Source organism: Lepidochelys olivacea (genome assembly GCF_965140295.1).
Source record: "Lepidochelys olivacea isolate rLepOli2 genome assembly, chromosome: 2".
NCBI lineage: Eukaryota > Metazoa > Chordata > Testudines > Cheloniidae > Lepidochelys > Lepidochelys olivacea.
In genome coordinates this window covers 172,342,674-172,369,574 of record NC_140412.1, presented here as the reverse complement: position 1 = coordinate 172,369,574, position 26,901 = coordinate 172,342,674, and the positions used below count along the sequence as shown (strand labels likewise).

Sequence of the window (26,901 nt, the reverse complement as noted above, 5' to 3'; positions counted from 1 at the left end):
TTCTGGGGGCTGCTGACCCTCCCCTTCCACAGAGACCAGAAATACATCCATGTGCAATGGGTCCCCTTCCAGGTGCTGATCTGGAGGAACACCTGGGCCTATATTTTAGTACGATCTTTGCTGAAATTTGTATTTCTCTATAAGTCTGTCAAACTTTGCGGAACTGGCTAAAGCCTCTAAATTTCACATGAACTAGAGCTTCAAAGAGAAGGCAATGAATTCTAGGTTCTGTATATCCTGGGAGAGCACAACATTTAATGAGACTTAGATAGAACAGCTTGCTAGAGCCCAGAATATATTGCAAGATGTGAGAACATGCCCTCATCATGAAGGCAAGTCATTAAGATAGAGTTGAGTGCCAGGGGGCATGTTGTTGAAGGTGAAGGAGAAAGCTGAGTGTAGTATAAATACCTAGAGATATATTGATTAGATTGAGCTGGGGAATCTGGTGAGCCTTTTTGGAAATAGAAATAGAAACTCATCAACAGTTTGGCTGAGGGGCAAGGAGGTATAAGTTATTCATTGGCAAATGGGTGAGTCCAAGGGAACATATCCTTTGTTGGTAGCACACATGTTGATGGGACAGGAAATAGGCGTAAGCCATACCAACTTAGACTCCCTCTATATCTTAGAATCACAGAATACCAGGGTTGGAAGGGACCTCAGGAGGTCATCTAGTCCAACCCCCTGGTCAAAGCAGGACCAATCCCCAATTTTTGCCCCAGATCCCAAATGGCCCCCTCAAGGATTGAACTCACAACCCTGGGTTTAGCAGGCCAGTGCACTGAGAGTAGCTTCAGATACTTTCTGAGTCAGAATTTGTGGGTCAGTCTGAAAAGAATGTGTGATCAGATCTGGTTGAGCCAGAATGATAGAAGGTAGAGACAAGTAGAAAGGGAGACCTTTCAGTGTTCGGATTGGCATTTGGATGTGTTCAAAGATTTTTTCATCATTCGTAGTTTCCCTGTTTTTTTTTTTTAAACATTTCCTGCATTTTAAACAACAGCAGGAGCTGCCTGATTTTTCTCTGTTTCATGTTGTGTACAGCTGGTACATTTTAGTTTGATCACTTGTTTGATCTCCCTGACTCACCACCTTTCTCTCTGCATATGTCTACGCTGCAATAAAAAACCCTTAGCATTGACTCTCAAAGCTCAGGTCAGCTGACTAAGGTTCATTACGCTCTGGTTGCGGTGCTATAAAACTGCCATGGAGCCCAGCCTCTGAGACCTTCCCACCTTGCGGGAACTCAGAGCCCAGGCTCCACTGGAGTCTGAATGTCTACACTGCTGTTTTATAGCCCTGCAGCCTGAGCCTCATGAGCCAGAGTCTGCTAAACCAGGCCAGCCTTGGCCATGCTGCGGGTCTTTTATTGCAGTGTAGACACAGGCTCAATGACAATCATCGGTATGGCTTTTCCCCCACCCCCTTCAAATAACAGAGAATAGAAGATGGCTTTCAGCCAACTCTAACTTCACACTCTTCACTCATCAGCTTTTCCACCTAGTGCATGCTCTCTGCATAGTCCTTGTACTCCTGTGAAGCTGTAATTTGAACACAGATTCTCTGGCTTTTCACTTCAGAAGCAATGATGTGCTGTTAACTAGCAGACAGTCTGTCACCTCTGAAGTGCTCATTTCACCCTGAGACCAGGAGCGGTGGAAGTTTCTTAAAAGTGGGGGGGATCACTGATGCCCAAACCGTGGTCCTGCCCTTGCACTGCCCCTTCTCCCTGAGGCCCCACTCCTGGCTGCCTCTTCCCCCCCCCGACCCTGCCCCCACTTGCTCCTCTCTGCCCCTTCTCCCCCTTCGCTTGCCCTTAAGGCCAGTAAAAAGAGGGAGGGCATAGCCCTCCCACTTTTAAAAGTGGTGGGGCCATGGCCTCCTGGCCCCTGCATGAGACTATGCCCTTTCTGGAAACTGATTTCCTGCAAGAGAAAATAAATCCAGCTTCCCCATCCCCATGCTTAATTTATTTGCCCCCCAGTACAGTGTTTGTTACTTTTGAAAGAAAAGTACATGAGATGCTCCTTTGTGATCTGGGATACCACTGCAATACTACAAAAGCAACCTGCTGAATCACCTGAGGGTTAGTGCCCTTGCGAATTTGTATTGCGAATAAAATACAGATTATTCCACTCTGGAACCAATGTTATGAGACTGTGTGCAGTAATATCGCAAGCATGAAGAGGAGTGCCATTGCCCTACCAGGACAGGGATGGGTTAAAGATGTGGCTTGCATGAAACAGGAACCAGTCTCCATTTTTTTTTTACCCCAACTTAAACTTTTTTTTTTTTTTTTTGTAGAATTGAGATATTTTGGTTACTTCTAAAGTACAGTTTTGCTCCAAGAAATGATGGTGGAAATGGCCCTGTAGGATTCTGCTTCCATGGTTTTTAGATTAAATGTAATCAAATGACGACTGATTTTTTCTAATGGCTCTGCCAGTGACCTGCCGTGTGATCTTGTGCCAGTCACTTCACATCTCTGTTCCCTGTTCCTCTCCTTTGTTTTGACTGTTTAGGACTTTAAGCATTTCAGGGTAGGGATTGTTTCTTACTGTAGGAACTGAGATTCAAGCTGAGGTTTTATTTCTCATTGGTTATCCCCAATAAGATATTCTATAGGCCCAAGTATACCCTTGATTTTTATATTTTGCCCTTACCAGAGCCTCTTACCCCTTACTGATGGGAACCTAGTTAACAATTTTAATGCCCAAAGAGGGGCTGCTCTCATAGTATTTCAGACCTAAATGGAAGGCGCAAGCAACTGAAATCTCACAACAGCCTGTTTTTGTGAGAGTTCAGGCCCAGTTTTACAGGTTTGAATAGGCATCCTTACTTCTGAGTGTTCATTCTAGCTGAACCTCCAAACTATTCAAGGGTCACTCATTCTTGTTCAGTAATTGCATCTTGCTTTGGCCCACTTCATCTTTAATGGGTTGTATGACATTTTTCCACTATAGAGGAGATGAAGAACTAACTTCATTTGCCCTTGACATAACGAACCCTCCAAATAAAATGAGATGCATGCATCTGATGAAGTGGGTATTCACTCACGAAAGCTTATGCTCCAATACGTCTGTTAGTCTATAAGGTGCCACAGGACTCATTGCTGCTTTTACAGATCCAGACTAACACGGCTACCCCTTTGATACTTGACAAGATGATCATGTAGAGATTGTGTGTAATATCTGTTTAAATGCTGAAATACTTAGGATTTTGTTTCAATATTGTGACTACCTTTTGTATTCTTTTTCATGAACACATTTTAGTGAAGTTTAAACACATTCAATATCAGTGCCTGCCATTCACATTTTCGGTATAGATTTGACCTGAGGTAAGTAAAATGAATGGGGTGTAGGCAGGGCCAGCTCCAGGCACCAGCGTTCCAAGCAGGGGCTTGGGGCGGCAGTTAGAAAGGGGCGGCAGTGTTTCCGTGGCGCCGGCAATTCGGCGGCAGCTCCTTTGTTCCGCTGCCCGCAGCGGCAAATTGGCGGCAGCTTCTCCCTTTTGCCGTCCGCGGCAGCAGTTTTTTTTCACTGCTTGGGGTGGCAAAAACTGTAGAGCTGGCCCTGGGTGTAGGCTCTAGTATCAGTGATGGAGGTCATCACAGTCTGAGTCTGACCAATTCTGGTATAGTTTTTAAAGTCCTATGCCATTGCTCTTGTGCAGGTTTAAAAAAATAAATAACCTGAGAGCAGCTGAACTCTGCAGAGTGGGTAGACAGCCTGATGATTCTGGTCAGTGTTTGATCAAAACCCACTGATGATTACACACTTTGGGGAGTGTCCCCTTCATTGATGTTGAGATCTGCAGAAGTCAAAGATTCTGTTTACTACCCAGCTATTTTGACTTCCTGCTGCTGCGTATCCAACTCCCTTAGGCTGCTGAAAAGGAGGCAGTTTCTCCTATGTCTGGTCTTCCCTACAGCACATGTCCTAACCTGAACAGCCTCATACTTTAGGGAGTTTTAAATACAGAGCTGAATTTTGCAGTTTGGAGCCAGTAAAACCCTGGATCCAAACATGAACTTCAGCGAAAGTTTGTATCTGTATCTTTGTAATTGAGTTCCATCTCTGCTGTATAGGGCATGTGACATTGTTTCTGGTCCAAGATCATGGCCCCCAACTCTGTGCACACAGTGGAGAGAGTGACATTGAACCAAGAAAAGGGAGGCCTAGGAAGCAGCTTGTGAGACTGTGTATGTGGAGGTGGGTGATAGACAATTCTGTGATATATTGTGGCTGAGTCACAGATTTTAGTAATCTGATTTTTTTTTTGCAAAATTTCCCATCACTAACTTCGCTGAATTAAAAAAGCAACATGAATCAAAATCATTGCACACCAAAAGGACTCACTTTCCAAATTTTTACAACCATTTCTAATAAAATTTATTAAGCATCATTAGCTCATTTAAAAAAAAAAAGTAAAATGTTTAGATGTTCAAGAGTGGGTTTGAAAGACAAATGAGAAGGATACCTGAAAGAAACTGGAACAAAGGACAGTAACTATAGGGGGTATAAGTGATTGCTGGACCCAGACTAGAAGGAGACTAGTCTCTAAAAGAAGCTTACTGAAACATCTCTGAGTGTGATATTTTATCTTATTCAGTTTCTTCCTGTATTAGGCATAGACTTGCATGTTTTATTTTATTGTTTGGTAATTTACTTTGTTCTGTCTGTTACTACTTGGAACCACTTAAATCCTACTTTCTGTATTTAATAAAATAACTTTTTACTTATTATTTAATCCAGAATATGTATTAATACTTTGGGGGGGGGGGAACAGCTGTGCATCTCTCTCTGTTACAGAGGGCGAGCAATTTGAGTTTACCCTGTATAAGCTTTATACAGGGTAAAATGGATTTATTTGGGGTTTGGACTTCGTTGGGAGTTGGGCATCTGAGTGTTAAAGACAGGAACACTTCTTAAACTGCTTTCAGTTAAGCCTGCAGTTTGTGGGATGTGGTTCAGACCTGGGTCTGGGTTTGCAGCAGGCTACGGTGTCTGGCTCAAACCAGGAAGGGCACTGAAGTCCCAAGCTGCCAGGGCAAGAAAGCAGGGGCAGAAGTAGTCTCAACACATCAGTTGGCAGTTCCCAAGGGGTTTTCTGTGATATAACCCGTGACAACCATATCACATTAACAATGGGGAGAAAAATCAACCATCCCCCTACAGTTGAAGGAGTGAGTCAGCTTCCCAAGTTGATTTTTTTGGGGGGGGAAGGGGGTGTCAAATATTTATACCGCCACTGGCATTTAGCTACATCTTAAAGGTTATACCATGACCTTTGCATATATGGTATTTAACTCAGATTTTCAAGTATTTTATGATTGAGCCAGATACTTTTCTGTCTGTATTAAAGATAATTTGCAAAGGAAAAATGAGCTTTGACTCCTTTTGTTACTTTATGATGCATAAAAAAGTCATAAAAATGTTGACTTTTTAAAAAGTGTGCATAATGTTTACCTTAAATACTTGTCTTGTCTACTCTGAAGATTTTATGGATGGTGACGAACTGGTAGGATTTCCTTTCTGGCTTTGAAGGAAGTTAAACATAATTGAGAGGACCACAGATTAGTGCTCAGAGCTCTTTAAAACTTTTTTGTTGACACTTATTTGACTAAAACACTTTGGAGAAAAGCTCTGTCTTTTTTTAAAGATTAAAAGCTCTCCTACCCCTGTAATCAGGACTGAGAAAGCTGCTAATCTGTATTACTGAGGCCTCTGTCCTCTTGAAACATCAGAGATGGCCAGACTTTGACAATAAATTAATCATGAAGTAGGAACATCTTTTCCCCCCTTCTATCCTCTAGGAAAAGAAAAAGCCCTTCTGAGTCATCTGTCCATCATAAAGAAACAAGAGGGACACAAAGCTATTTTTTTCCTCCTTATTTGAAAATCTGGTGCCATCCACTCGGCCACACTGTGCATTATGGACACCCCATTATGGACTCATCCCAAGAAGGGGAAGGCATTGGATGAGGTGGCAGTAGGTGGGTGGCAATGATTCTCCATCTGGCAGGTGGGGGGAACATTCTCACCTTTTCATGAGCTCCAGGGGATGATGGGTGGTAACCACACCTAAGTAGGGCAACAGTGCCTTTCCACTGGCTGCCATACTACAACCTCCTAAGCTCTGCCCCCACACCTGTATAAGCCCCTGTAGACACTGGTATAGCAGTGGGAGGTCCCTACCAGGTGAAAACATGGATCCATTTGGCTGTGTGAGCCACCCCACCAATATGGGCCATTAACTGACAGGTAGTTGTGCATCCTGTGCAAAGCGAGGTGAAATGCAGCAGTTGATGCTTCCCCTTCTGTGCCATTCCCCGTCCTGTCTGGGCATAGGTCCGTCTTGGTGTCACACTGCATCCCATATTCTTCAGAGTTGTATGATTATAACACTTATGCATCTGGTACCAGATGCATCTTGCGAGGTGTCATTGGAAAAGTTATGATTAGCTGAATATGATTATCCTATTTGTGTGCATGTATTTTTGTATCTAAATTTATGAATATTGATTATGTATCTGTATTTCAAATGTGGTGACACCCACTAGGCAAAATGCTGGTTGAGAAGGGCCTATTCAAGTTAATGGGCCATTAGGGGAAACAAAAAGCCTTAACAGAAGCTTATTCCCCCACCTGGTGAGCCTTCCTGAGAATGCTCCAGACAGCCTATGGATAATGGTTGCTGTGACTTGGCAAGGCATGCAAGGGCATGTGACCAGACCACATGACAATGAACTTCATTTTGGTACCCGTATTTTTCCACAAGCTGGTCTGGGAACTGAGTTTGGAACAAAGGGATCCCACCATATGGAAAAGCTATATGAGGCGGGGAGTGACTTCTGGGCTCACTCCCCACACAACAGAACTCCTGGAAACACCTGAGGAACAAAGACTGAACCGGGGGAAGTGCTGGTCCCAGGCTAAGGGGATTTCTAACCTGTGCATGGAAACTTGGTGGACTGCCTGTATCATCAGTCAGTGTGAGAAACTGCTAATTCAAACCCTATCAATCTAGTATGAAAGACTTAGTTTGCATTTTTGCTTATTTGCTAGGTAATCCACTTTGATCTGTTTGCTGTCACTTATAATCACTTAAAATCTATCTTTTTGTTTTATGTTTTATCTAAACCAGTGTGCTCTTAAGTGAAGTGTCTAGGGAAAATCTCAGCTTGGTTAACACAAGCTTGTTGTGCATATCTTTCCCACATCAATGAGAAAGTGAACTATATTAATGAGCCCACTTTGTACAGATCCCTGTGTAGGGTAAGATGGTATAATTCTGGGTTTATACTCCAGCAGGACAGCTGGGAAATTGGCTGTATGTCCTTGAGTGGCTTAGGTAAAGCACTCAGGTAACTCAGTTGGGCATGTAGCGCCACCTGCTGTCATATTGGATGATAACAGGGCCTGATGAGGCTGGCTGAATCTCCAACAAAGCAGTGTGAGAGCGGCCTGCCCAGGTAGGGGGTTAGAGCCCACAGTGGTTCCCACGGCTCCCTGACTGTACCCTGGGGTGACAACCCATCACACTTGCTCATGCTTCTGTGGAGGACATTACGTTGGTGGCCTTCCCTAGTGGACAACTTCCTCAGTGGATGCCACTACAAACACACAGCTATGGCAACACTGATCATCCCCACCACCACCCAAAAGCTGTCACCCTATGACTGCACAATACCTCTGATTTTGGGTGTTATGGGGATAGATGAGGCAATATGGCATGCTTGCTGAAGTCTCTAAGAGCCCTGGAATGCTAATGATGGTCTTGATGCCACACACTTCTTCACTGCTGGCAGCTGCAAAGTGGTCAAGGCCCACAGCTAGTCTGCAAGGCATCTCATGAAACTTTGTCCCTGACCAGATCCTGCCACTTGTGCTTACACCTTGGTAGCATGGCTATCCACCCCAAAGATGACACATTGTTGGCACTACTTCTTCAGACCATTTGCCTTCTGGTGATCTCTTGTCTTCTGCCCCTGGATAACCTTGATGTTTATGATGACCATGCCAACCAACATATCTGCCTTTGCAGTGGACCAATTTATTGGCAGCCTGCTGTGGGCATTGCCCTTGCTATGTGGCTGCCCCTCACTGTCTTTGTCACTCCCCTGGGGAATGTGGCTACTATGGCATCTTTTCACTTGATGTCTCTCATTTGCAGCTACTTGTCTAGCATAACCTACTGCACCGGGTACAGTGTTTCAACTGATGTATGGGTGTGGCTTGTCCCAGCCCTCATGCTGTGTTTGGAGAGGGATGCCTGTCTTGTTGGTGTGATTCCGCATGCCTGTCATGCTGTCTGCAAACCCTCTCAATTGTTACCAGGGATTGCTGTGATTTGCTGGCTGGCCATATGGGCTTTGGTATGTCCTAGCTGTAGTGCTTTTCCATTAATGCTTGTGGTCAGTGCAGACTTGGCCTCTGCCCTACCTGCCACCGCTGGGGCATTGCTTGTGGGTACCTGTGTAGTGGGGACTGGCAACTGAGTAAGCCAACCTCGGGGAATAGCTATGGGTTCCTGCTGTGGTTCTCTCTATGATCCATAACTCTGTCAGCATCAGTGCGTGCATTTGTGGTCATTTTGGGTGTGTGCAGGTCAGTGGGAATGACTCCAGGATCAAGACTGGTTTGCCTCTGTGGTACAAGATGCTACTGTATTTCTTCTGGAGCAAGCCATGGCCACTGTGGTGGCCTTTCCACCAGCCACAATCTGAATGTGATCCCTGACAGCTGTGAGTGTACTCACCAAGTTACCAAGTTACAGCTGTGAGTGTACTCACCAAGTTACAGAGGTTTGCTTTGTTGCTCAATCTATACTGTATGTTGCATGTGCAGGTCCTTGATTTGACTCTCTGTGACAGCGTGTACAGTAGCTGTCGTGAGCAGTCTGATTTTTCTCCATCTCAGTGTGTTGACCTTGTGGCTGTGCAGAAGGGTTGGGATCCAGGAACGTTGGGATTTTCATGGAGAAAGGTTATGTGTGCAGTTTGCTGAGAGGGTGGTGGGGAGCTGCACTGTGGGATTGCACAGGTGATGACATGGGTCTTAGTGATCACACATCTGGTACTGTGCATCCACAGCTCTATTGAGGTGTACACCGTGCTCTGGGGTTGCTTGACCAACACCTGTGGTGAGCTAAATCTCATAAAGGGACCGAGGGGGCAAATCTGGAGCTTGAGGGAGAGAGCCCAGGCATTGAGGGCTCATAGATTCGTAGAGTCCAAGGTCAGAAGGGACCATTGTGATCATCTAGTCTTACCTCCTATAGAACACAGGCCACAGAACTTTCCTAACATAATTCCTAGAGAATTTCTGTTTTAGAAAAACATCCAATCTTGATTTTAAAATTGTCAGTGATGGAGAATCCACCAAGACCCTTGGTAAATTGTTCCAATGGTTATTTACCATCACTGGTAAAAATTTACACCTTATTTCCGGTCTGAATTTGTCTAGCTTCAACTTCCAGCCATTCGATCGTTTTATACCTTTCTCTTCTGTTAGATTTAATAGACAATTGTAACATATGGACTGTAATCAAGTCACTCCTTAACCTTCTCTTTGTTAAGCTAAATAGATTGATTTCTTTCAATCTATCGGTATAAGGCATGTTTTCTAATCCTTTAATCATTCTTGTGGCTCTTCTCTGAATCCTCTCCAATTTATCAACATCTTTCTTGAATTATGGACACCAAAAATGGACACAATTCCAGCAGCAGTCGCACCAGTGCCAAATACAAAGGTAATATAACCTCTCTACTCCTATTTGAGAGTCCCCTGTTTATGCATCCAAGGATCATATTAGCCCTTTGGGGCCACAACATTGCTCTGGGAGCTCACATTCAGCTGATTATCCACCAGGATCCTCAAATCTTTTTCAGAGTCACTGCTTCCCAGGATAGTGTCACCCATCCTGTAAGTGTGGCCTACATTCTTTGCTTCCAGATATATACATTCACATTTAGCCATATTAGAATGCATATTTTTTGCTTGGACCCAGCTTACCAAGTGATCCAGATCACTCTGTCTTAGTGACTTGTCCTCTTCATTATTTACTAATCTCCAATTTTCATATTTCTGTCAACTTTATCAGACTTTGTTTTTTTCCACATCATTGATAAAAATGTTAAATAGTGTAAGGTTCAGAACCAATCCCTGTGGGACCCCACTAGAAACACAAGATGATGATTCCCCATTAATAATTACATTTTGATACCTATTAGTGAGTCAGTTTTTAATCCATTTAATGTGTGCCATGTTAATTTTATATCATTCCAGGTTTTTAGTCAAATGTCACGCTGTATTGAATCAAACACCTTACAGAACTCTATTACATCTACATTATTACCTTTAGCTATCAAACTTGTAATCTTATCAAAAAAGATACCAAGTTAGTTTGACAGGATCTGTTTTCCATAAAACCATGTTGACTGGCATGAATTATGTTGCCCTCCCTTAATTCTTTATGAATTGTATCCTGAGTCAGCTGCTCCATTATCTTTCCTGGGATTGATGTCAGACTGACAGGCCTACAATTACCTTGGTCATTCCATTGATCCTTTTTAAATATTGGCACCACCTAAGCTTTCTTTGAGTCTTCTGGAACTTCCACAGTGTTCCAAGAGCTATTGAAAATTAGCATAAATGGTCTTGGGGCTGTGGCATTTTTTTCTCTTTTGCAATGTATGTACCAGTTCTCTATTTGGGGGACGAGACACTCTCCCCTGTCACATGGATGAATCATTATGCCTGGTTTCACACTGTCTGCAGGGCACTAGGGTAGCCCTGAGCCGTACTCTGTAGTACCGGTTGATGTGAACAGTATGAAGAGGAAAGTAGTAGGAGACATTTGGGCATTTCCTTATGCTGTCACGTGGACTTTGGTCTCCAAGTCTGTCAGGTCAATGAACTTCTGCATTCAGTTCACTCGTAAATTGTTTTAAAAATGAAACACAAAAACTCTATCTTTAAACTCTTTGCACAGCAGAGGGAGCTGAAAGTTAAAGAATGTATTCATTCTGTGCTAGTCTGAAAAAGTTCAGGACGGGGGTGGAATAATGCATGAGGCTTTTTCATTCCCGCTCTGGGAGATGATGGACATTTATTCCAAACTGTGAAGTGAGTCAGAGGATGTAAAGCCTCAGGTGCTAATGCAGTGTAAGTTATAATATGTAAGACAGCAGTGTTGAGTCAATATAGCGCTTGATTGTATTACTTTCAACTAATATTAAAATACCTCTCATCCTTGTGTAATCATATTCACAAATATAACTTAAAAGGACAATTTAAATCAGAGGTTTTTGTATGTATTGAGTGACTTTTTCAATTAAATGTAAAAGTGTTTATAAAGCATCTTGTGAATGTTTCAAAACTCCTTTTTTTGTGTTTTTTCCTGTGTTGGCTTTTTAAATCTTGGTCTAATACAGTCAACTGTTTGTGCATGTTTTACACATGCAGTTTAGAAGTGTTTTTGAAAATGGGGTAATTCTTGTCTTTTTCGCTAATCAAACAGAGTCTGAAATTCCAGAAACATAAGCAGTAGTTTAATTTGTAATTGCAATTAGACTTTCCCTGGATGAAGAGGAAGATGACATGATCTCTGTAGAAATTCAGGTTGTACCTTGTACCCATTTAGAATTAATTGATTTAGTGTAGACCTGTAATCATCTGTCTGGCTTTCCATTTGGGCCTGATCTTGCAGGCTTCAAGATCGGGCCTAGTAGTTACACAATTAAGTTCTATGAAACATCTTCTCCCTACTAGTATGGTGATCAACTTTCCAATTGTGACTTCATATTTTTAATTCATTTAATTTATTGGGCTTTATTTCATTTCAGACCATCCAGTTACTCTACCTAGTAGGCTGTAGTTTGCTACATTTGTAGCTATTGGACTACAACCAATTAATCAGCCAATATCTCTGAAGGAGACAGAGTCATCAGTACAACACCTGCTTGGCCTGTCTTACTCTTGTCTGTATTATTCATATCCTTGCTCTGTTTTAGAAATCTCAAGAGAATATGATAAAGATAGCTCTGGTGAGTTGGAATTTTTTTACATCTGAAGTTAAAATAGCTGCTTATCTCATCTAATTGAGCTATTCAGAGTTTCTGCTCATTTGTAGGTTATTCACTTCCTTTCCATGTAGAGTTGGATAGTTTTAATGGCTGTAAATTTAACTTGTCATGATCACCCTAGTGACTATAACACATCAAAAAAGATACTACTATATTATCTACTATTGTGGTGTGGATTCACACCCCTGATCAACAGAGTTATATCCATGTTCATTTATTATAGTGTAGACCTGGCCTCAGGAGTATGAAAAATCCACACTCCTGAACACCGTAACAGAAGTATAATCTAGGTAGCATTCATCACTATGTCTTTTTTACAGGTTCCCATGTCCCATTTAGGGCTTATGTCCTGCCCTCCGTTCCCATAGGTGTCAAGGCTTGGTGCTGTCAGCCATTTTGAATTTTTTTTTTGAATTATTTTTATGTTTGACTAGGGGGAATGTTGCGTGCTTGTGTTTTGATACATTTGGTTGATTGTTTAGAGAAAAAGCTTGAAAGAAAAAAGTGAGAGAGCTTAAAGATAAAAAAAAAAAGAAAGCTTTGGTAAGGTTTAGAGGGGAAAAAAGGAAAGAGGTTAATAAAGAGAAGAAAGATTGTTTGGTTAGGTTTAGTAAGGAGAGATGATTTTAAAGGCTTAGTTTAGCATGTTATTAAAGAATAAAAAATTGAAATAAATTTAAAACACTTTTAAAATATCAAGTTAGGTTAAAAAAGAACACATGGCAAAAAAAAGGGAATTTTATAAAGTGGAGACTGTTTAGTAAGCAGATGGTAAAAAGTATAAAGGAGGTTAATAGAAAAGCATTTAAAATATTAAATATAAGGGTAGGTTAAAAGAGCATTTAAAAAGAGTTAAATAAAAGAGAAACATATAAAGATAGGTTAAAAGAGAACACGGCAAGAAAAGGGAAAAGAAAGCCCCTTTGCAAAGGGCAAAGATAGACAGCACGTGGTTGACTCAGAGAGAGAGAGATTACTTACCCTTGCGGCCCCTCCTGGGGAAAGAGGGTGCTTCCAAGGGTCAGAACCCCCTCAGACTAATTATCGCCGCCTTTGGATCGGACCAATCAGATGATGTTCTACAGCTGCGTCATAGAATACATTTCCCTGAACCAATCCTACAGTCCCTCTTCTTCCCCTCCCTACCCCCTCCTTTAATTGCCTTTTTCTTATCTAAAAGAACAGACCCCAAGCATCTTTCCCGCCAGGTAGCACTTTTACATAGGTGCTTTAATAAAGATTAAAGATTAAAACCATCGCTTTGTGACTACATGAAGCTCAGAGATAGATTATGTGAGAGCACCCCCACTCCTAGACTTTCCCCCCATACTTTAGCACTTTCTAAACATGCCATGTTTCATTATATACAGGGTTTTTTTACATTTAACATGAAAATACAACATTGAGATGTAACATAACATGACCTTTTTTGAGGATATTCTTTATGCAGTAAGGCCTATTTGAAGCATGATGTTTGTTTTTTTTTAAAGTTTTTTAACATGAAAAAGCAGTATTGACTGAGCTGTAACAAAACAAGGCCCCTCTTACGGATATTTTGTAGAAGTTTAGTGAACTAAAAAGGCTTAAAATACTAGCCTATCCTTTAAAAAATAGTGTTTTTAAAGTACCAAAACAGCAGCTAGGTAAGAATATGAAAACTGACAATTGAGGGGAGTTTACATATGTGTTTTAATGACCTCCACCCCAAAATTAACAAAAAAATAAACAAGATTGCTTTTTAAAGTTGGGTTTTATACCAAAAAAAAACCAAGAAAAAATTAGCTTAACTGTTTTTCTCCAGAGATAAGGAGTCTGCTCCCCGCCGAGACTTTTCAACCCCCCCCCCCGTCTAATTTTTTAAAAATCTAAACCAAGGACAAACAAATTTTTAAAAAAGCCACAGCCACAGGAATCAGGCCATGGGGGTAAGAAAGTTGTCCTGAGTTTTAGGGGGAATGTTGATAACTCTTTTTAGTGAAACAGTTTTGTAGGCAGCCATTCTGTGTTCGTTGTTATGCTTTAGCAAGGGCAAGCATTTGTCATTCGGAAGCACTTTCCCACTTTATGAGGTATTATCTCCCCCATCCTATGGCCTATCAGAAATATTAACAAAAACAAACTTAAGGGTACTTTGTGGCAGTGCCTGCAAAGCAACAATTACAATTTTGTTGATCATTATCTTGCCTAGAGAATATATTTTTGTTTTTATAAAACACTTTTTTATGCAAACTGTAACCCTAGATGCCGTACAGCATTCAACAAAATGAAACAGTAGAGGAGAGACCTGAGACATTGTTGAAATCAGAGGGTTATGATTAAGTCCTAATGCAGAGGGCCTAGGGTGGAAAATGAAAAGGTACAGCTGAAGTGGAAGATGGTATGATTTTAAGAGGGGTTCTGGGGCTGCTTTGCAGTGGTCCAGATGCCCCAACAGCCTATATCCCTCATGCACAAGCACCAGGACTGGATGGGGTGGGTGGGCCTTTGTTAGAGGAACAGGCCGCTCATATACCTCTTCTTGTTGTTGACAAACTGTAACCCAACTGCACGCATACCATGGGGGCAACCTACTTCTTTTTTGACGAACCCCACACCCCTTGAACTCCATAAAAACATGCTTCACACAGTTATTTTCAACTATTTTATTTTATAACACGCCCTGTTTTGTTCCCAAAACATGTTCTAACTGTTAGTGTTTTTTCTTAGCGAGGTTTTATAATTTGCTGAACGAAGAAGACGTTCAACATTTCGCATTAAACATTTATCTGTCGGTTTGATTTCATTTAAAATGCTATTTGGGTCCTCGGCCTCTGTCACTTTGTCCACCAATTCTGCCCCTAGAGCTAACTGTTCCTGGGTTAAACAGAGGCACTGCAGCGCATCCCAATGTGGTGATGATGATATTTAACACACTCTTCATACACAAACTACTGCTAATTTCTTTAATTTTACAGTTCACATCATCTAAAGACCAGTACATACAGTCATCATGCCTCTGACTGAGGGCATCTATAGCACACCCAGGAAAATCCTCATTTTGTTTCTCTCTCAGGCAGCTCTTGATGATTTCATGCACAGCCTCTCGTACAATTGGATGTATCACGGTTTTACGGTTATGAACTTGCACAGGCTTAATACTGAATTTCTCCCTCAACTTTAGATAGTACAGGCCTATAGAATAAGCATCCTCCTCTGTTACAGCATTCCATTGAGCATCTGGTTTTGGGTCTGGGCAAAAACAGATCGGGCCCAATCCACTCGGCGTCGGTGTCCAGAACCTCCAAGCCCTCTGAAGAACCATCGCTCAGCTGCTGAAAAAATGTACAGTAAGACATACGTGTAAGGCTTCTTTGTACTTTTTCATAACATGATTTTAAAACCTTTTACACCATGTATCAAGAGACCCCTTCCATATGCAGCTTTTAAAAACAACAAACACAATATGTCTCTGGGCAGGCTTGATCCAAAAGGCTCTAGCTAACTGAGCACCAGTGACCGGGTCCCTGCCAAGCCATCCCTTGAACGTTCTTACATAGAACATTCCTGTGCCTCGTCTCCATACAACCCTTTGTTTGAATTGTTTAGGTTCTCCCACCCTGGGTCCGGAGTCTCAAATAAATCTTGGCCCAGTGGTCTGGCCTCTTGTTTCTCCACTGTGTCGTTCTTGTGGGTACAGACATCATTAGCTATCCCTGTTTCCCCACTCCCATGACCCATCTCAAACACTGTTTGCCACAACTGTATGTTTGTTTCTTCAGGTCCCATAGCAGCAACCGTATAACGTCTCTTCATGAGAGGCTTGACTGCCGATGTTGGTCAGAGCCTTCTAGGTGCAGCCATCTTTAATCATCAGACCCATTTAAATAGAAGCTCCTCCTTACTTAGGGAGGGAAAGCAACAGCAGTCCTAAACTATTGGCTAAGAGTACCATAAGAGTACTCAAAATTTCAAAATGGCCGACGGTGCCAAACCTCGACACTAATGGAAATGGGAATGGAGGGCAGGATATAAGCCCTAAATGGGGCGTGGAAACCTGTCAAAAATACATGGTGATAAATGCTATCGAGGTTATGCTACTCACAGGTATGCTGACCAAACTCCCAGCGTGAATGTAACTAGGTCAATACAAGAATGTTAATGTTTCTGTTACTGTTACCATTGCTCGGGGAGGTATACTTACACCAACAGAAACTCCTCCTCCTAGCACACACAAGTTTTTCAAACAGGAAAAAGAAAAAAGGAATTTTATGTGTGATTTGTGTAGCAGTAATGCATGGTGTTGAGAACAGTCTCTTTAGATTATTGTCTGCAAATAAGCTGAAATATTTAGAACTTTGCATAATGTACTGTAAAGGGATTTTATTTTTGTTTAAATATGTCAGGGTAATCTTGTGGCAAATGCTGTGGGAATTGCGACTGTTTTCATCAGTTTGAGTAAAGAGGCATAAATTGTGCACAAATTGTTGTTGCTTTGGGGCGGTAAAGATTTAGTGATTAAAAAAGAGGATTATTTGTTACAACAGAGTCACAACTGTGTGAATATAATAGCTAGTTGAAATCACTTTAATGCAGACATGCATCTTTTTTTCTATTTCTTATTTTAAAAGGAGAAATTTTTTATATAGATCTGAAAACATTTAAATACACTATGTTGCAGTCCACATTGTGTACCCGAATCACTTTATTTGCACTGGTAATGCCCTTATATTTGCATAGTACTACTTCTTTCTGACCTTTTTTTATGGAAGGTTCTCATGAAAGTACTGAACCAGCTTTATCCTGCTTAGTTCACAGCCTAAGACTGTGTCTTTCATGTGTCTAAGAAGGCTAATTTGTCCATTTTCATACAAGTAAATACAGGAACTGATACAAGATCACAGCACAAGGTGGTTTAGTAAAATCTTAGAAGTAGAATGATTCAGAAGCAAGAATGGTTTTATATCAGGCTGGAAGTCAGAACTCCTGAGTTCACATTAAATTTGGGTAGCCTTTATTTTCTATTCTAGGCTGCTGTGTAGTGTTTGTTTCACCGCAGAGCCAGCTGCATTACAGAAGTCAATAAAATGATCCTTTTATATCCCTTACTGATAGTGCCAAGATGGTGTAATTGAATTGTTAGTAGCTTTTATCCAAAAGTCCTTATATGTAATTACAGAGTATTTTTATTGTTAAAACATTTCCCATCCCACCTCTCCCATTTTCCTCATTGACTTACTTCCTTTTATTCTAACAGACTTCAATGACTTGTGGAACAGTCTGCAAATTTCTCACTGGCATTCTGAAAGGCACTCCAGCAGCCTATCATAACAGCTTTCAATGCATTTTCTGTGTAAAAAGCCCAATGGCTACAGCACATGTGACAGTGAATAAACTCTTTACTATCTTAAACAATTATGAATGAATTTTAGCTTTATTTGGTTGAAGATGAAATATAATTCTGTGTATTTCATTAGGCTATCACTTTGAAAATTAAAACAAGATTTATTTTCTGTGCCTGAGCCAAGTTGTTTTTTTTTTTTAAGTTAAAGCTTCTGCCTGATGTAGAAAGAGAAGAATAGTCATGTACAACGGAAGGAAAGGATCACGGTGCTTATGACACAAACGAGAACAATTTTAGGATGTTTCTTGCTATAGGATGTTTCTTGCTGCAGGAGGAAAAGCAGTGGGAAAGAACTGCAAATCTTAACTGATATGGTCTAGATCTCAGGTGCGTTGTAAATATCCTCTTTATAGCACATAAATAACTCAGATCAGTTGAGTTAAGACTTGTAATAATTAGTATTTCCAGTACACTGTTCATCTGCAAAGCTCTTCACAGTGTTGGTTGGTGTTCCCATTATAGAGTTGAGAAAAGCAAGGCACGGGGAAGATAAGTGATTTGTCCAAAGCCATACAGTGGTTCAGTAGCAGAGCTGGGGATAGAATCCTGTCTGACTCCCAGTCCCATTCTCTTCTAGATTGTGCTGCCACGCTCAAGCACTCAGTTAACTAGATGAGTACGTCTGGGGGAAATCAGAAGACATTTTCCATGGACGGCCCTTGACTCTGGAATTCACTCCCCCACCCAGTAAAACAAAGATTGCATGTGTTGACTTTCAGGAATGTTGTTTGACTTCTCTGTTTGCCTGGACTCTTCCTCTGAGGTGATTTGAAGAGGAGTAGATGAGGAAGGGGTCAGAGTGGCTGTTTTTAGAGTCTTTACTATCACTGGTGGTTGACCTTTTGTGTGAAAGGATTAATGCATTTGTTTGGTTTGAAAGATTCTTTTTTTCATGTGCCTAGAATGGGATCATTTTTATACACTGGAAAAATTAATATATGACAACTCCTTCCCCTCTTGTTATAGCAACCAAGCTAAGACCTGACCAGTCTCCCAAGTTATTTATTTGTTACAGGAACCTCCAATTGAGATATCCCCTCTCTTGCCCACACATCTGTTCTGTTTTCCTTTGCTGTCAGAACTAAGAAGTTACAGTTGTGAATCCATTTTTACTATCCACAGTTGCTGGCTTTATGATGCTGAGTATCTAAATGTCTCTAACGTTGTTTGCCTCAATCAGTGCTTAATTTGTAATGAAAGAGGTGCTGGGGCTCAAGCAATTTTTTTACATTCATAACTGATGCAGCAAGCCCTGGAGTGAAGGGGCTATGAACTGCCAAGCCTAGAGGTGATGGGGCTCAGCCCTGGCAAAAATTAAGCACTGGTCTCAATACACTTCAAAATATCAAAAATAATAAAAATATTTGAGGGGTCGGGTGTGGGTTTTTGTTTTTTTTGTTTTTGTTTTTTTTCCAATTTAAGGCCAACATTTTCTGCCTACAGTTAGGCAGCCAGATCATATTTTATCACCTTTGGTAAACTGGCCTATTTTTTCAGAGGTGCCAAGAGTTCACAATCTAACACCACTGAAAATCAGGTCACTTTTATATTTAGATACTTACATTTTGGATTTAGGTGTCAACTTTAGGCATCAAGAATCCACTGAAGTGAGTGAGGCTTTGCACAGGTGCAGGGATCTTCTCATATGTTTCTTCTTTCAAGAAAGGAGTCCAAGTTGATTTGAGTGTTTGTGGGTGTTTTCCCAGTCTGTGTCTGTTTCCGTCTGGGAATCAAGATATTTACATACAAATCTATCTTCATTTTCTCTCTGCTCAGACCAGATCATAGAGGAGAAAAGAATTTAAGACCATAGAATTTGTTTTGCTTAAAATTCACATAATCTTTAAATGCATACAAAGTCTTTGAAGAATATTTCTCTTTGGTCATAGTAGTAGTCCATTTATCATTGTGTTTGATATTTTCTCTGGTGAAAAAGACTTGGATAAAACATTTGTATGAAATTATGCAAACAGAGTTCAGAGGAAAACACAGTTTTAATTACCTGTTTATGTCTCGTTTTTTTTTTAAACTTGTAGAACAAAAAAGGCATGCTTTCAGAAGCATGAAATGGGAACCGAAAGTTTAAAAAGTTCTGTGCAAATTGACCTATTTTAGCTAAAAATAGAGATGAGCTGAACTTAGGCCCAGTCGTCCAGCCCTCACTCCAATGAGTGGTCCAATTAAAATCTATCTTGAAAATGTTAATGTACCTTTGGATACAAAGAAAATGATTTATTGGCCCTAGGGTATAGGGAAGTAAAATTTACCCTTCAGTACCAGATGAGACCATCAGTCCATCTAGACTAGAATACTGCTCTGTCAGAGGCAAATAGCAACCCAGCAGCTTCCACAACATGCTAGATATAATCAGTTTCTCCCTGACATCCACAGTGGATCAGCTTAACCCTGGGCCCTGAAGCATGATATTTCATTACCTTAGCTGGCATAAAAACGAGGAGTCCGGTGGCACCTTAAAGACTAACAGATTTATTTGGGTATAAGCTTTTGTGGGCAAAAAACTCACTTCTTCAGATGCTTATGCCCAAATAAATGTGTTAGTCTTTAAGGTGCCACCGGACTCCTCATTGTTTTTGTGGATTCAGACTAACACAGCTACCCCTCTGATACTTGTCATGAAGTAAATAAATAAATCCCGCTATTTATTTGACTCGATCTTGTGTTATGTCACAATAGGTCCTTGGAAGTTTTGTATTGGAACTACTACCAAGCTGCTATTACCATTATTTTATTGAGAAGTAGGACTAAAAGTCAGACTTCCAGAAATGGGATTGGAGCATTTGAAAATGCTGGATGGCTCACACTATGGTGATGTTCTGTCAAGGCAGTACTTCAGGGAACTATAACAAATTGTAGTTTTGGGAGTACTGCTATCACATATTGTAGGTGGAGGGGTATGGAGTTATACATGGATAATTGGTATTTGCAAGATCTCTCATATCCTAGTGTAATAGCTTTTTACTGTCATGTTGTTGTTACTGAACCGTAACTGCACAATATAAACTTCAGTTTTCCTGAAGAGGTAAATTTCATAGAGCTGTTGATGGGCGTGAAACATTATTAGTGAGTGTCAAGGTTCCCTCCCCACTCTGAACTCTGGGGTACAGATGTGGGGACCCGCATGAAAGCCCCCCTAAGCTTATTTCTACCAGCTTAGGTTAAAAACTTCCCCAAGGCACAAATCCTTTGTCCTTGGAGGGTACGCTGCCATCACCAAGTGATTTAGACAAAGAATCAGGGAAAGGACCTGATTTGGAGTTCCTATTCCCCCAAAATATCCCCCCAAACCCTTACATCTGCTTTCCTGGGGAGGCTTGAGAATAATATCCTAACCAATTGGTTACAAAGTGAGCACAGATCAACCCCCCTGGGTTTTAGGACGCTGAAAAAATCAATCTGGTTCTTAAAAGAAGAATTTTATTTTAAAAAAAGGTAAAAGAATCACCTCTGTAAAATCAGGATGGAAGATAATTTTACAGGGTAACAAAAGATTAAAAAACACAGCAGAACTCCCTCTAGGCTTAGTTTCAAAGTTACAAAATACAGAAATAAACCTCCCTCTAGCAAGATAATCTAATGAGCCTTGCCTTACTTTCTTTCTCTTTTTGCAATATTGAGACTCATTTTAGGATGGTTTGTAGGAGGAGTTGTCTGACCTGATGCGTCTCTGCTTCCCAAGAGAACACACAAACAAAGCCTTTCCTCTTGCGCCCCCGCCCCCCAGATTTGAAAGTATCTTCTTTCCCATTGGTCCTTTTGGTCAGGTGCTAACCAGGTTATTTGAGTTTCTTAACCCCTTACAGGTAAGGAGGAATTCTAGGCTACAGAGCTGTATGGTTATGACAGTAAGTGTCAGGATGGTAACTGAAAGCCCATCTATAACTAGTTACATCACATCGAAGGTGCTAATCCTAAAGCCTTTTTGCTCACAAGGTGTTCACAAATACATCTGCTTCTAAGAATTATTCATTTTTGTTCAGTTTGCTGAAAATGTCAGTTTAAGCAGTTAGCCGATGAATTTAAAATAGCTTCACTATCTCCAAGTTAGTGCACCTTCCTCTAAATTTCAGCTATTATTCTGCCATAGGGTTTTATTTGCATTATGGTATTTCAGAAGTAAGCTTAAAATGGGTGGGACCGGGGGAAAGATCCGCTGAATTTTACAAGTTGAAAACAATTACTTTCATAGAAGATATTTGCTATGTGTTTTGTGCAGTGACTTTTCCACTCTGAAGCAGATAAAGGGAATGAACATGTGACCAGAAACACTGGCCACATTATATAAAAACAAAACTTGATTCTTTATTTGAAATGTTTCTTATGTGTTGGCCACATCTTTGTATCCTGTGTCAAAAACTTTGATAACCAGTATAGTAAGCAGAACATATCTTAAATGCTAGTGTAGATCATGTCCCCTCTAAGTCCCTGGACTGTTAAATATTTATGATTTATAAGGGAAAATTGACATCTGCCAAAATCCTAATTTTTTAAAAAAGAAACAATCAATAAACATCATAGGGTAGCAAGCCTGTGCCTATATAGAATTTCATGGTTATCATTAAGCATACAGTGGTCACTCAAAACTTCATGTGGATAGTGGGAATAGAACTCAGCTCCTCCTTTAGAAGCAGAAGTGCTAATCACTGCAGCTAAAGCATGATCTCCAATAGCTATTAGTTGTCTAGGGCCTTTGATATTTCACCAGATATGCTTCCATCCAGGAGAAAATAGTGGCATGCACACACTAGCAAGTTCAATACAATATCTTTACAGACTTAATTCCCATAGCTATATTATAGTACTGAAGACTTAAAACCTTTAATGTGATTTGTTTACATTTTCCATTTCTCTCAGCTTGGACAATAAAAATTGGCGAGTCAATTTCACTTTGCCTTACATCTGCAATAAATAGCACCATGCTGCAATGTTTGGACTCTCCAAACCCTGCTTTGGCCTCTCCAAATTGCTTTGAAAGGCTGTTTCCCTGGCAGAGTTTCCAATCAATTGAAACATTACACACACATAGTATTCATAAAAATAAACGTATACACAGGCACACACATAAAATGCAATATATTATAACATTCGGTTTTATAAAAGTTTATTTTTTAAAAATTCTAAATGGTGTGCTTAATCTGACTTTATCAGTGACAGCGACTTCATGTACTATTGAAATGTAATTCCCTAGGTGCAATCTTTCTGCTTATCTAGAAATACTTTCCTGCTGTGTATGAAACTGAACAGCATACATGGTTTTTAGTTGTCTTGCTAGGTCTCCAGGAAGGTTCTCCTTGTTGCTTTGCCTCCTGGCATTTTTAAATCAGGAAGCTAACTTCAAATGCTTATGGATCGAGGAAAATAGGGTTTAAATATTGATGAAAATGAGCAATGTATGGTTCCCCCCCTGGACACGGTCATGCAGAGGTGAAATGGCAGCATTAAAACACATCCAGCACTTGCTTAAGGCTACTGGCTGTTCTGTCCTGGACTACATATTTTGTAAAAGTGTAGCGGCTGCCGATCTATAGGTATTAAATTTTAAATAACACACTGGCATTTGAGATAACTCATGTTGTCCATGAGAAAAGGTATCGAGGAACATATCTCAGCCGAAGTTTAGCTCACGCCAACTATGCGCCGAACAAGATGGTACCTGCCCTATGGGAGAGTCAGCCTATGGGTGAGAGTTGCCAAAGAGAAGAGAGAAAATGCCAAAACTTCCCACTTTAAAGGAGAGGTTTGCGACTACAATTTTACTGATCAATGGGCAACCGGGGCCCGCCCCTTTTCTGTGTGGAAGGAGGGACCGACGAGAATACGATTACTGCAGGCAGACAGATGGACACACAAGCCGACGGAGAGAGACCCACAGACACAAAGGCACGCTGCAGATGGTCACCCAAGGAGCCACACAAAGAGAGCGAGGGGCTCAAGAGGCTCAGATAACAGGCAGAGAGACAAGCGCGCACCCACCCCCGCCCCAGCTCCCTGCTGGTCAGTTTCACTCTCGCCCCAGACAGCTGTGCAGGCAAACGCCTCCGTTGTGGGCCTCCCCCTTTCTCCTCCTTCTCAGAAACCTCCAGCTGCGCGAAACTTCCCATCGGCTGCCCTGGAGGATCCCAGAATAGCCACAACGACATCCTCCTCCTCCTTCCTCCCAGTCCAAAGGCGAGCCGGAGAAAGGGGGAGGACGAAACAAGGCGGGGGAGCGGGGGTGGGCAAAAATGAGAAATGGAAGTTGGAGTTGATTGGTGCTGCTGAGAGGCTGATGATCGCATCTCAGGGTAGGGAGAGGGAGGAGGAGCGGAGCTGGGGGAAAGCTTGCGGGCGCCCACCCACCCCCAGTTGCTGCTGCTGCTTATGCTTTGATGCAAAGGAATGAAGAGGGGTTTCCTGACAGGAAAGCGTGTGGTTGATCCGAGGTGTGTGTGTGCTGGTGGCTGCAGACCTGCCGCCCTCTTTCCTCCCCATGCGGGCGCTTTCCCCCCTAGGCTCTGAGTCCTGGTCGCTCCTACTGCGGGATGGAGACGCATGCTTTCTGGCTAGTGCAACTTTTCCTTTTTGCGCTGTGCGGTAAGTAGCTGGCTTGCAAGCTGATGCTCAGACCATCTCGGGCAAATGATCAGTAAAAGCACCTGGAGAAGTTATTAGCACTCCTAACTTACTAGCATTTATGAGTCTTTGCTGTTCTAGGAAGGAGTTTTGTCTTAAATAACTTAAAGCATTTATTATATTACCCTAGCAACAAAAGTGTTTAACGTACTGGTTTGTGGGTTTCCCTTACAAGATAAAAGGAATCGATTTTTGCCAGGCATCTTTAGCTGAATGTAAATGTGGAAATGTAAACCCTTTCTACTAGTCCTGATTCTGCTGGAGAAGCAGAGCCCTTCCAGACAGGTGATTTCAATAAGGGTGTTTTCTCTCTGGCATGTAATAAAATCATACACAACCTCTCCCTCCCTAACTCCCACCTCACTTAAATTATTCAGTAACAGTTTGAGTAAGGGAGCCTGAAAAGAAGCCCTTCCCTAAGGCATTAATGAGTTTGTGGCTGTCCTCAAGGAAGATGTGCAGGGTTGTATTTTGTAAGGTTAGTGGCTTTTTAGTGTCATAGGCATTTTTGTGAGACTATATTAGCTGAAGTCTATTTTTAATATACAGCCCCAGCAAATGAGGTGAAAATAAAAAACTAGGGAAAGGCGACTGGGTTATAAAAGAACAGATCCTCTGTTTGGGGAGAGGGTTTTTCTAAGAGCAGAAGGAATCTCTTCCTGTGATATCAAGCACTGGGAACAGACCTCTAATAGTATCCCGGTGAGAAAGGAGAAGCTCTCTCCAGTCCTTTCCTTGTTTCCCCACACACGCCTTATCAATTAGTTACAGCGTGAGAGATGTGTACATTTCGCCCAGGGTGTTGGTGATGCCGTGACAGGCACGGAACCACCTCCTTCTCAGCCATGCCGCAGATGGCTGCTGTAAGAACTAGAGAACAAGAGTGAATAAATGTAAAAATAAGATACCAAAATCCTGAAAAGTGTTGAGAACTGAATTGGGGTTAGCTTGATTGTGCACCCTGGAACTGTATGGCTTTCTCCCCCTTTCTTCTCGCACTGATATTAACTAAGGGAGCACATTTTTCTGTAAAATAATCATCTTTGCCATGGTAGCTGGCTTCTTGTAGATTTGGCCAATTCCCAAAGTCCTCACTCAGGCACAGGGCTCATTTTCCTTGAATGAGAGCTGCAAGATTGGTAACTTAGGTGTTGACCACCAGCCCAACATCCCGTAAGCCAATTTTGCCAGGAGATGAGTCAAGAAATACATTACTATATATGCTCACTTTCCAGGAAGAATGAATTAATTAACTTCTGAATTATATTCATCCTTTTGACACTAGCTTCAGTGTGGGCTCCCTCTCCTCTCTTTGGGAAGCAGGGAATTTTCATGGTCCGGAGGCTGGATGATTCTATTTAGGATTTGCTCAAACAGCTACTTGTAATTGTGCAGATACCTTTCAGATTTTTCTCATTCTTTAACTTCAGTTTACACTATGTTGTTAATCACTGAGATTTCATTTTTTCCCCTTGTAGCTGTCTTTACGAATTCAAGATTTAAAACCTTACAGTCAAATCCAAAGTTACTGACCGAGTCTTATTCTGATCTTATTTACACCAGTATGACTCAGGTGATCACAGTGGAGTTACTCTTGATTTACACAGATGTAAGTGAGAGGAGAATCAGGCCCAGAGTATTTAAAAGGGTATTCCAAGTACTTTATAGGGGATAAAACCTTGCAAGACCAGAAGTTAGAGATCTTTACATGAAAAGGCCTCTAAATAAGAGGAACATCTGGTTCTGACAATTTTCAGAAATGACAGCCCTCTCATAACATTTTTTGCTTTTAAAAAAAGTAAAGTGTTCATTTTGGTGGCTTTTTCTCTCAACACTGTTTGAAACCTACCTTATGCAGTCAAATGTTTTGTACATTTCCATTTAAAATGCATTTCAGAATACAAACTTTCCTGACACCTAATGGTTGATTTCTTCCCGGCTGAACACAGAAAAAGAATCAGTTATTTCTGAGTATGAGAAACTTTCAGCATTAGACTTTGCGATGACTCTCACAAGTGAAACATGTTTCTTAAGGATTTATTCCCAGACTGAGGACTACTCTTCCTGTACCTCCAACAATTACACACAGTTCTCACCAGAGACACTAATAGGTATAGTCCCAGACTAGAGTTTCTTGCCTAGGCCAGTTGCTCACCTAACTGAATGTCACTGAAGAACTGATTTTCATGGTGGTCTACAATGGATTGCTTTTGGTCAGAAGCGAAGGGATGGATTTTGCATGAACAATAAAGATCTAAATGGAACCAAACTAATTCCCTGATTTAAAACAAACTTTTTATGATTACTAAAAAATTCACAATGTGGAATCTGACTATTTAAAATATTACTCAATAATTGTCGTAAGTGTAAGCCAACTACAGTTTGCACTGATTCTTCTGACGGCAAGTAATACAAACATGGTTCCTAGAATCAGTGATTCCCTAGGGATATTGACTTTAATTGAACACTTTGAATGATGGTTGTTCCTCCTTGTTTTTATTTCTATATGATCCAGTTTAAACACTGAAAGAAAAGGAGTACTTGTGGCACCTTAGAGACTAACCAATTTATTTGAGCATAAGCTTTCGTTGTAGCTCACGAAAGCTTATGCTCAAATAAATTGGTTAGTCTCTAAGGTGCCACAAGTACTCCTTTTCTTTTTGCGAATACAGACTAACACGGCTGTTACTCTGAAACCTTTAAACACTGACTGACCCTTATGCCCTTTCTCTTTCAGTCAAATGTTGTTATGGTTGATCAGTCAATGCTCCTGTTGAATTACTCAAAGTGTATATTTTGA

General features: G+C 41.2%; 1 protein-coding gene across 4 annotated transcripts in view; it reads left to right on the top strand.

The window, feature by feature from the left end:
• The window catches only part of RAMP3 (receptor activity modifying protein 3), a 143,913-nt gene that overhangs the window by 16,438 nt on the left and 100,574 nt on the right, over positions 1-26,901 (top strand). The window contains exon 1 of one of the 4 annotated variants that reach the window (XM_084618753.1): positions 23,731-24,062. The exons of 1 other annotated variant lie outside the window; for it this stretch is intronic. In XM_084618753.1, coding sequence (XP_084474879.1) covers positions 24,011-24,062 — 52 coding nt within the window. In that variant the 5' untranslated portion in view covers positions 23,731-24,010. Of the gene's footprint in view, positions 1-23,730; positions 24,063-26,901 lie in introns of those variants that run through there. 2 more of the 4 variants (XM_084618754.1, XM_084618752.1) reach the window with 2 other exon arrangements.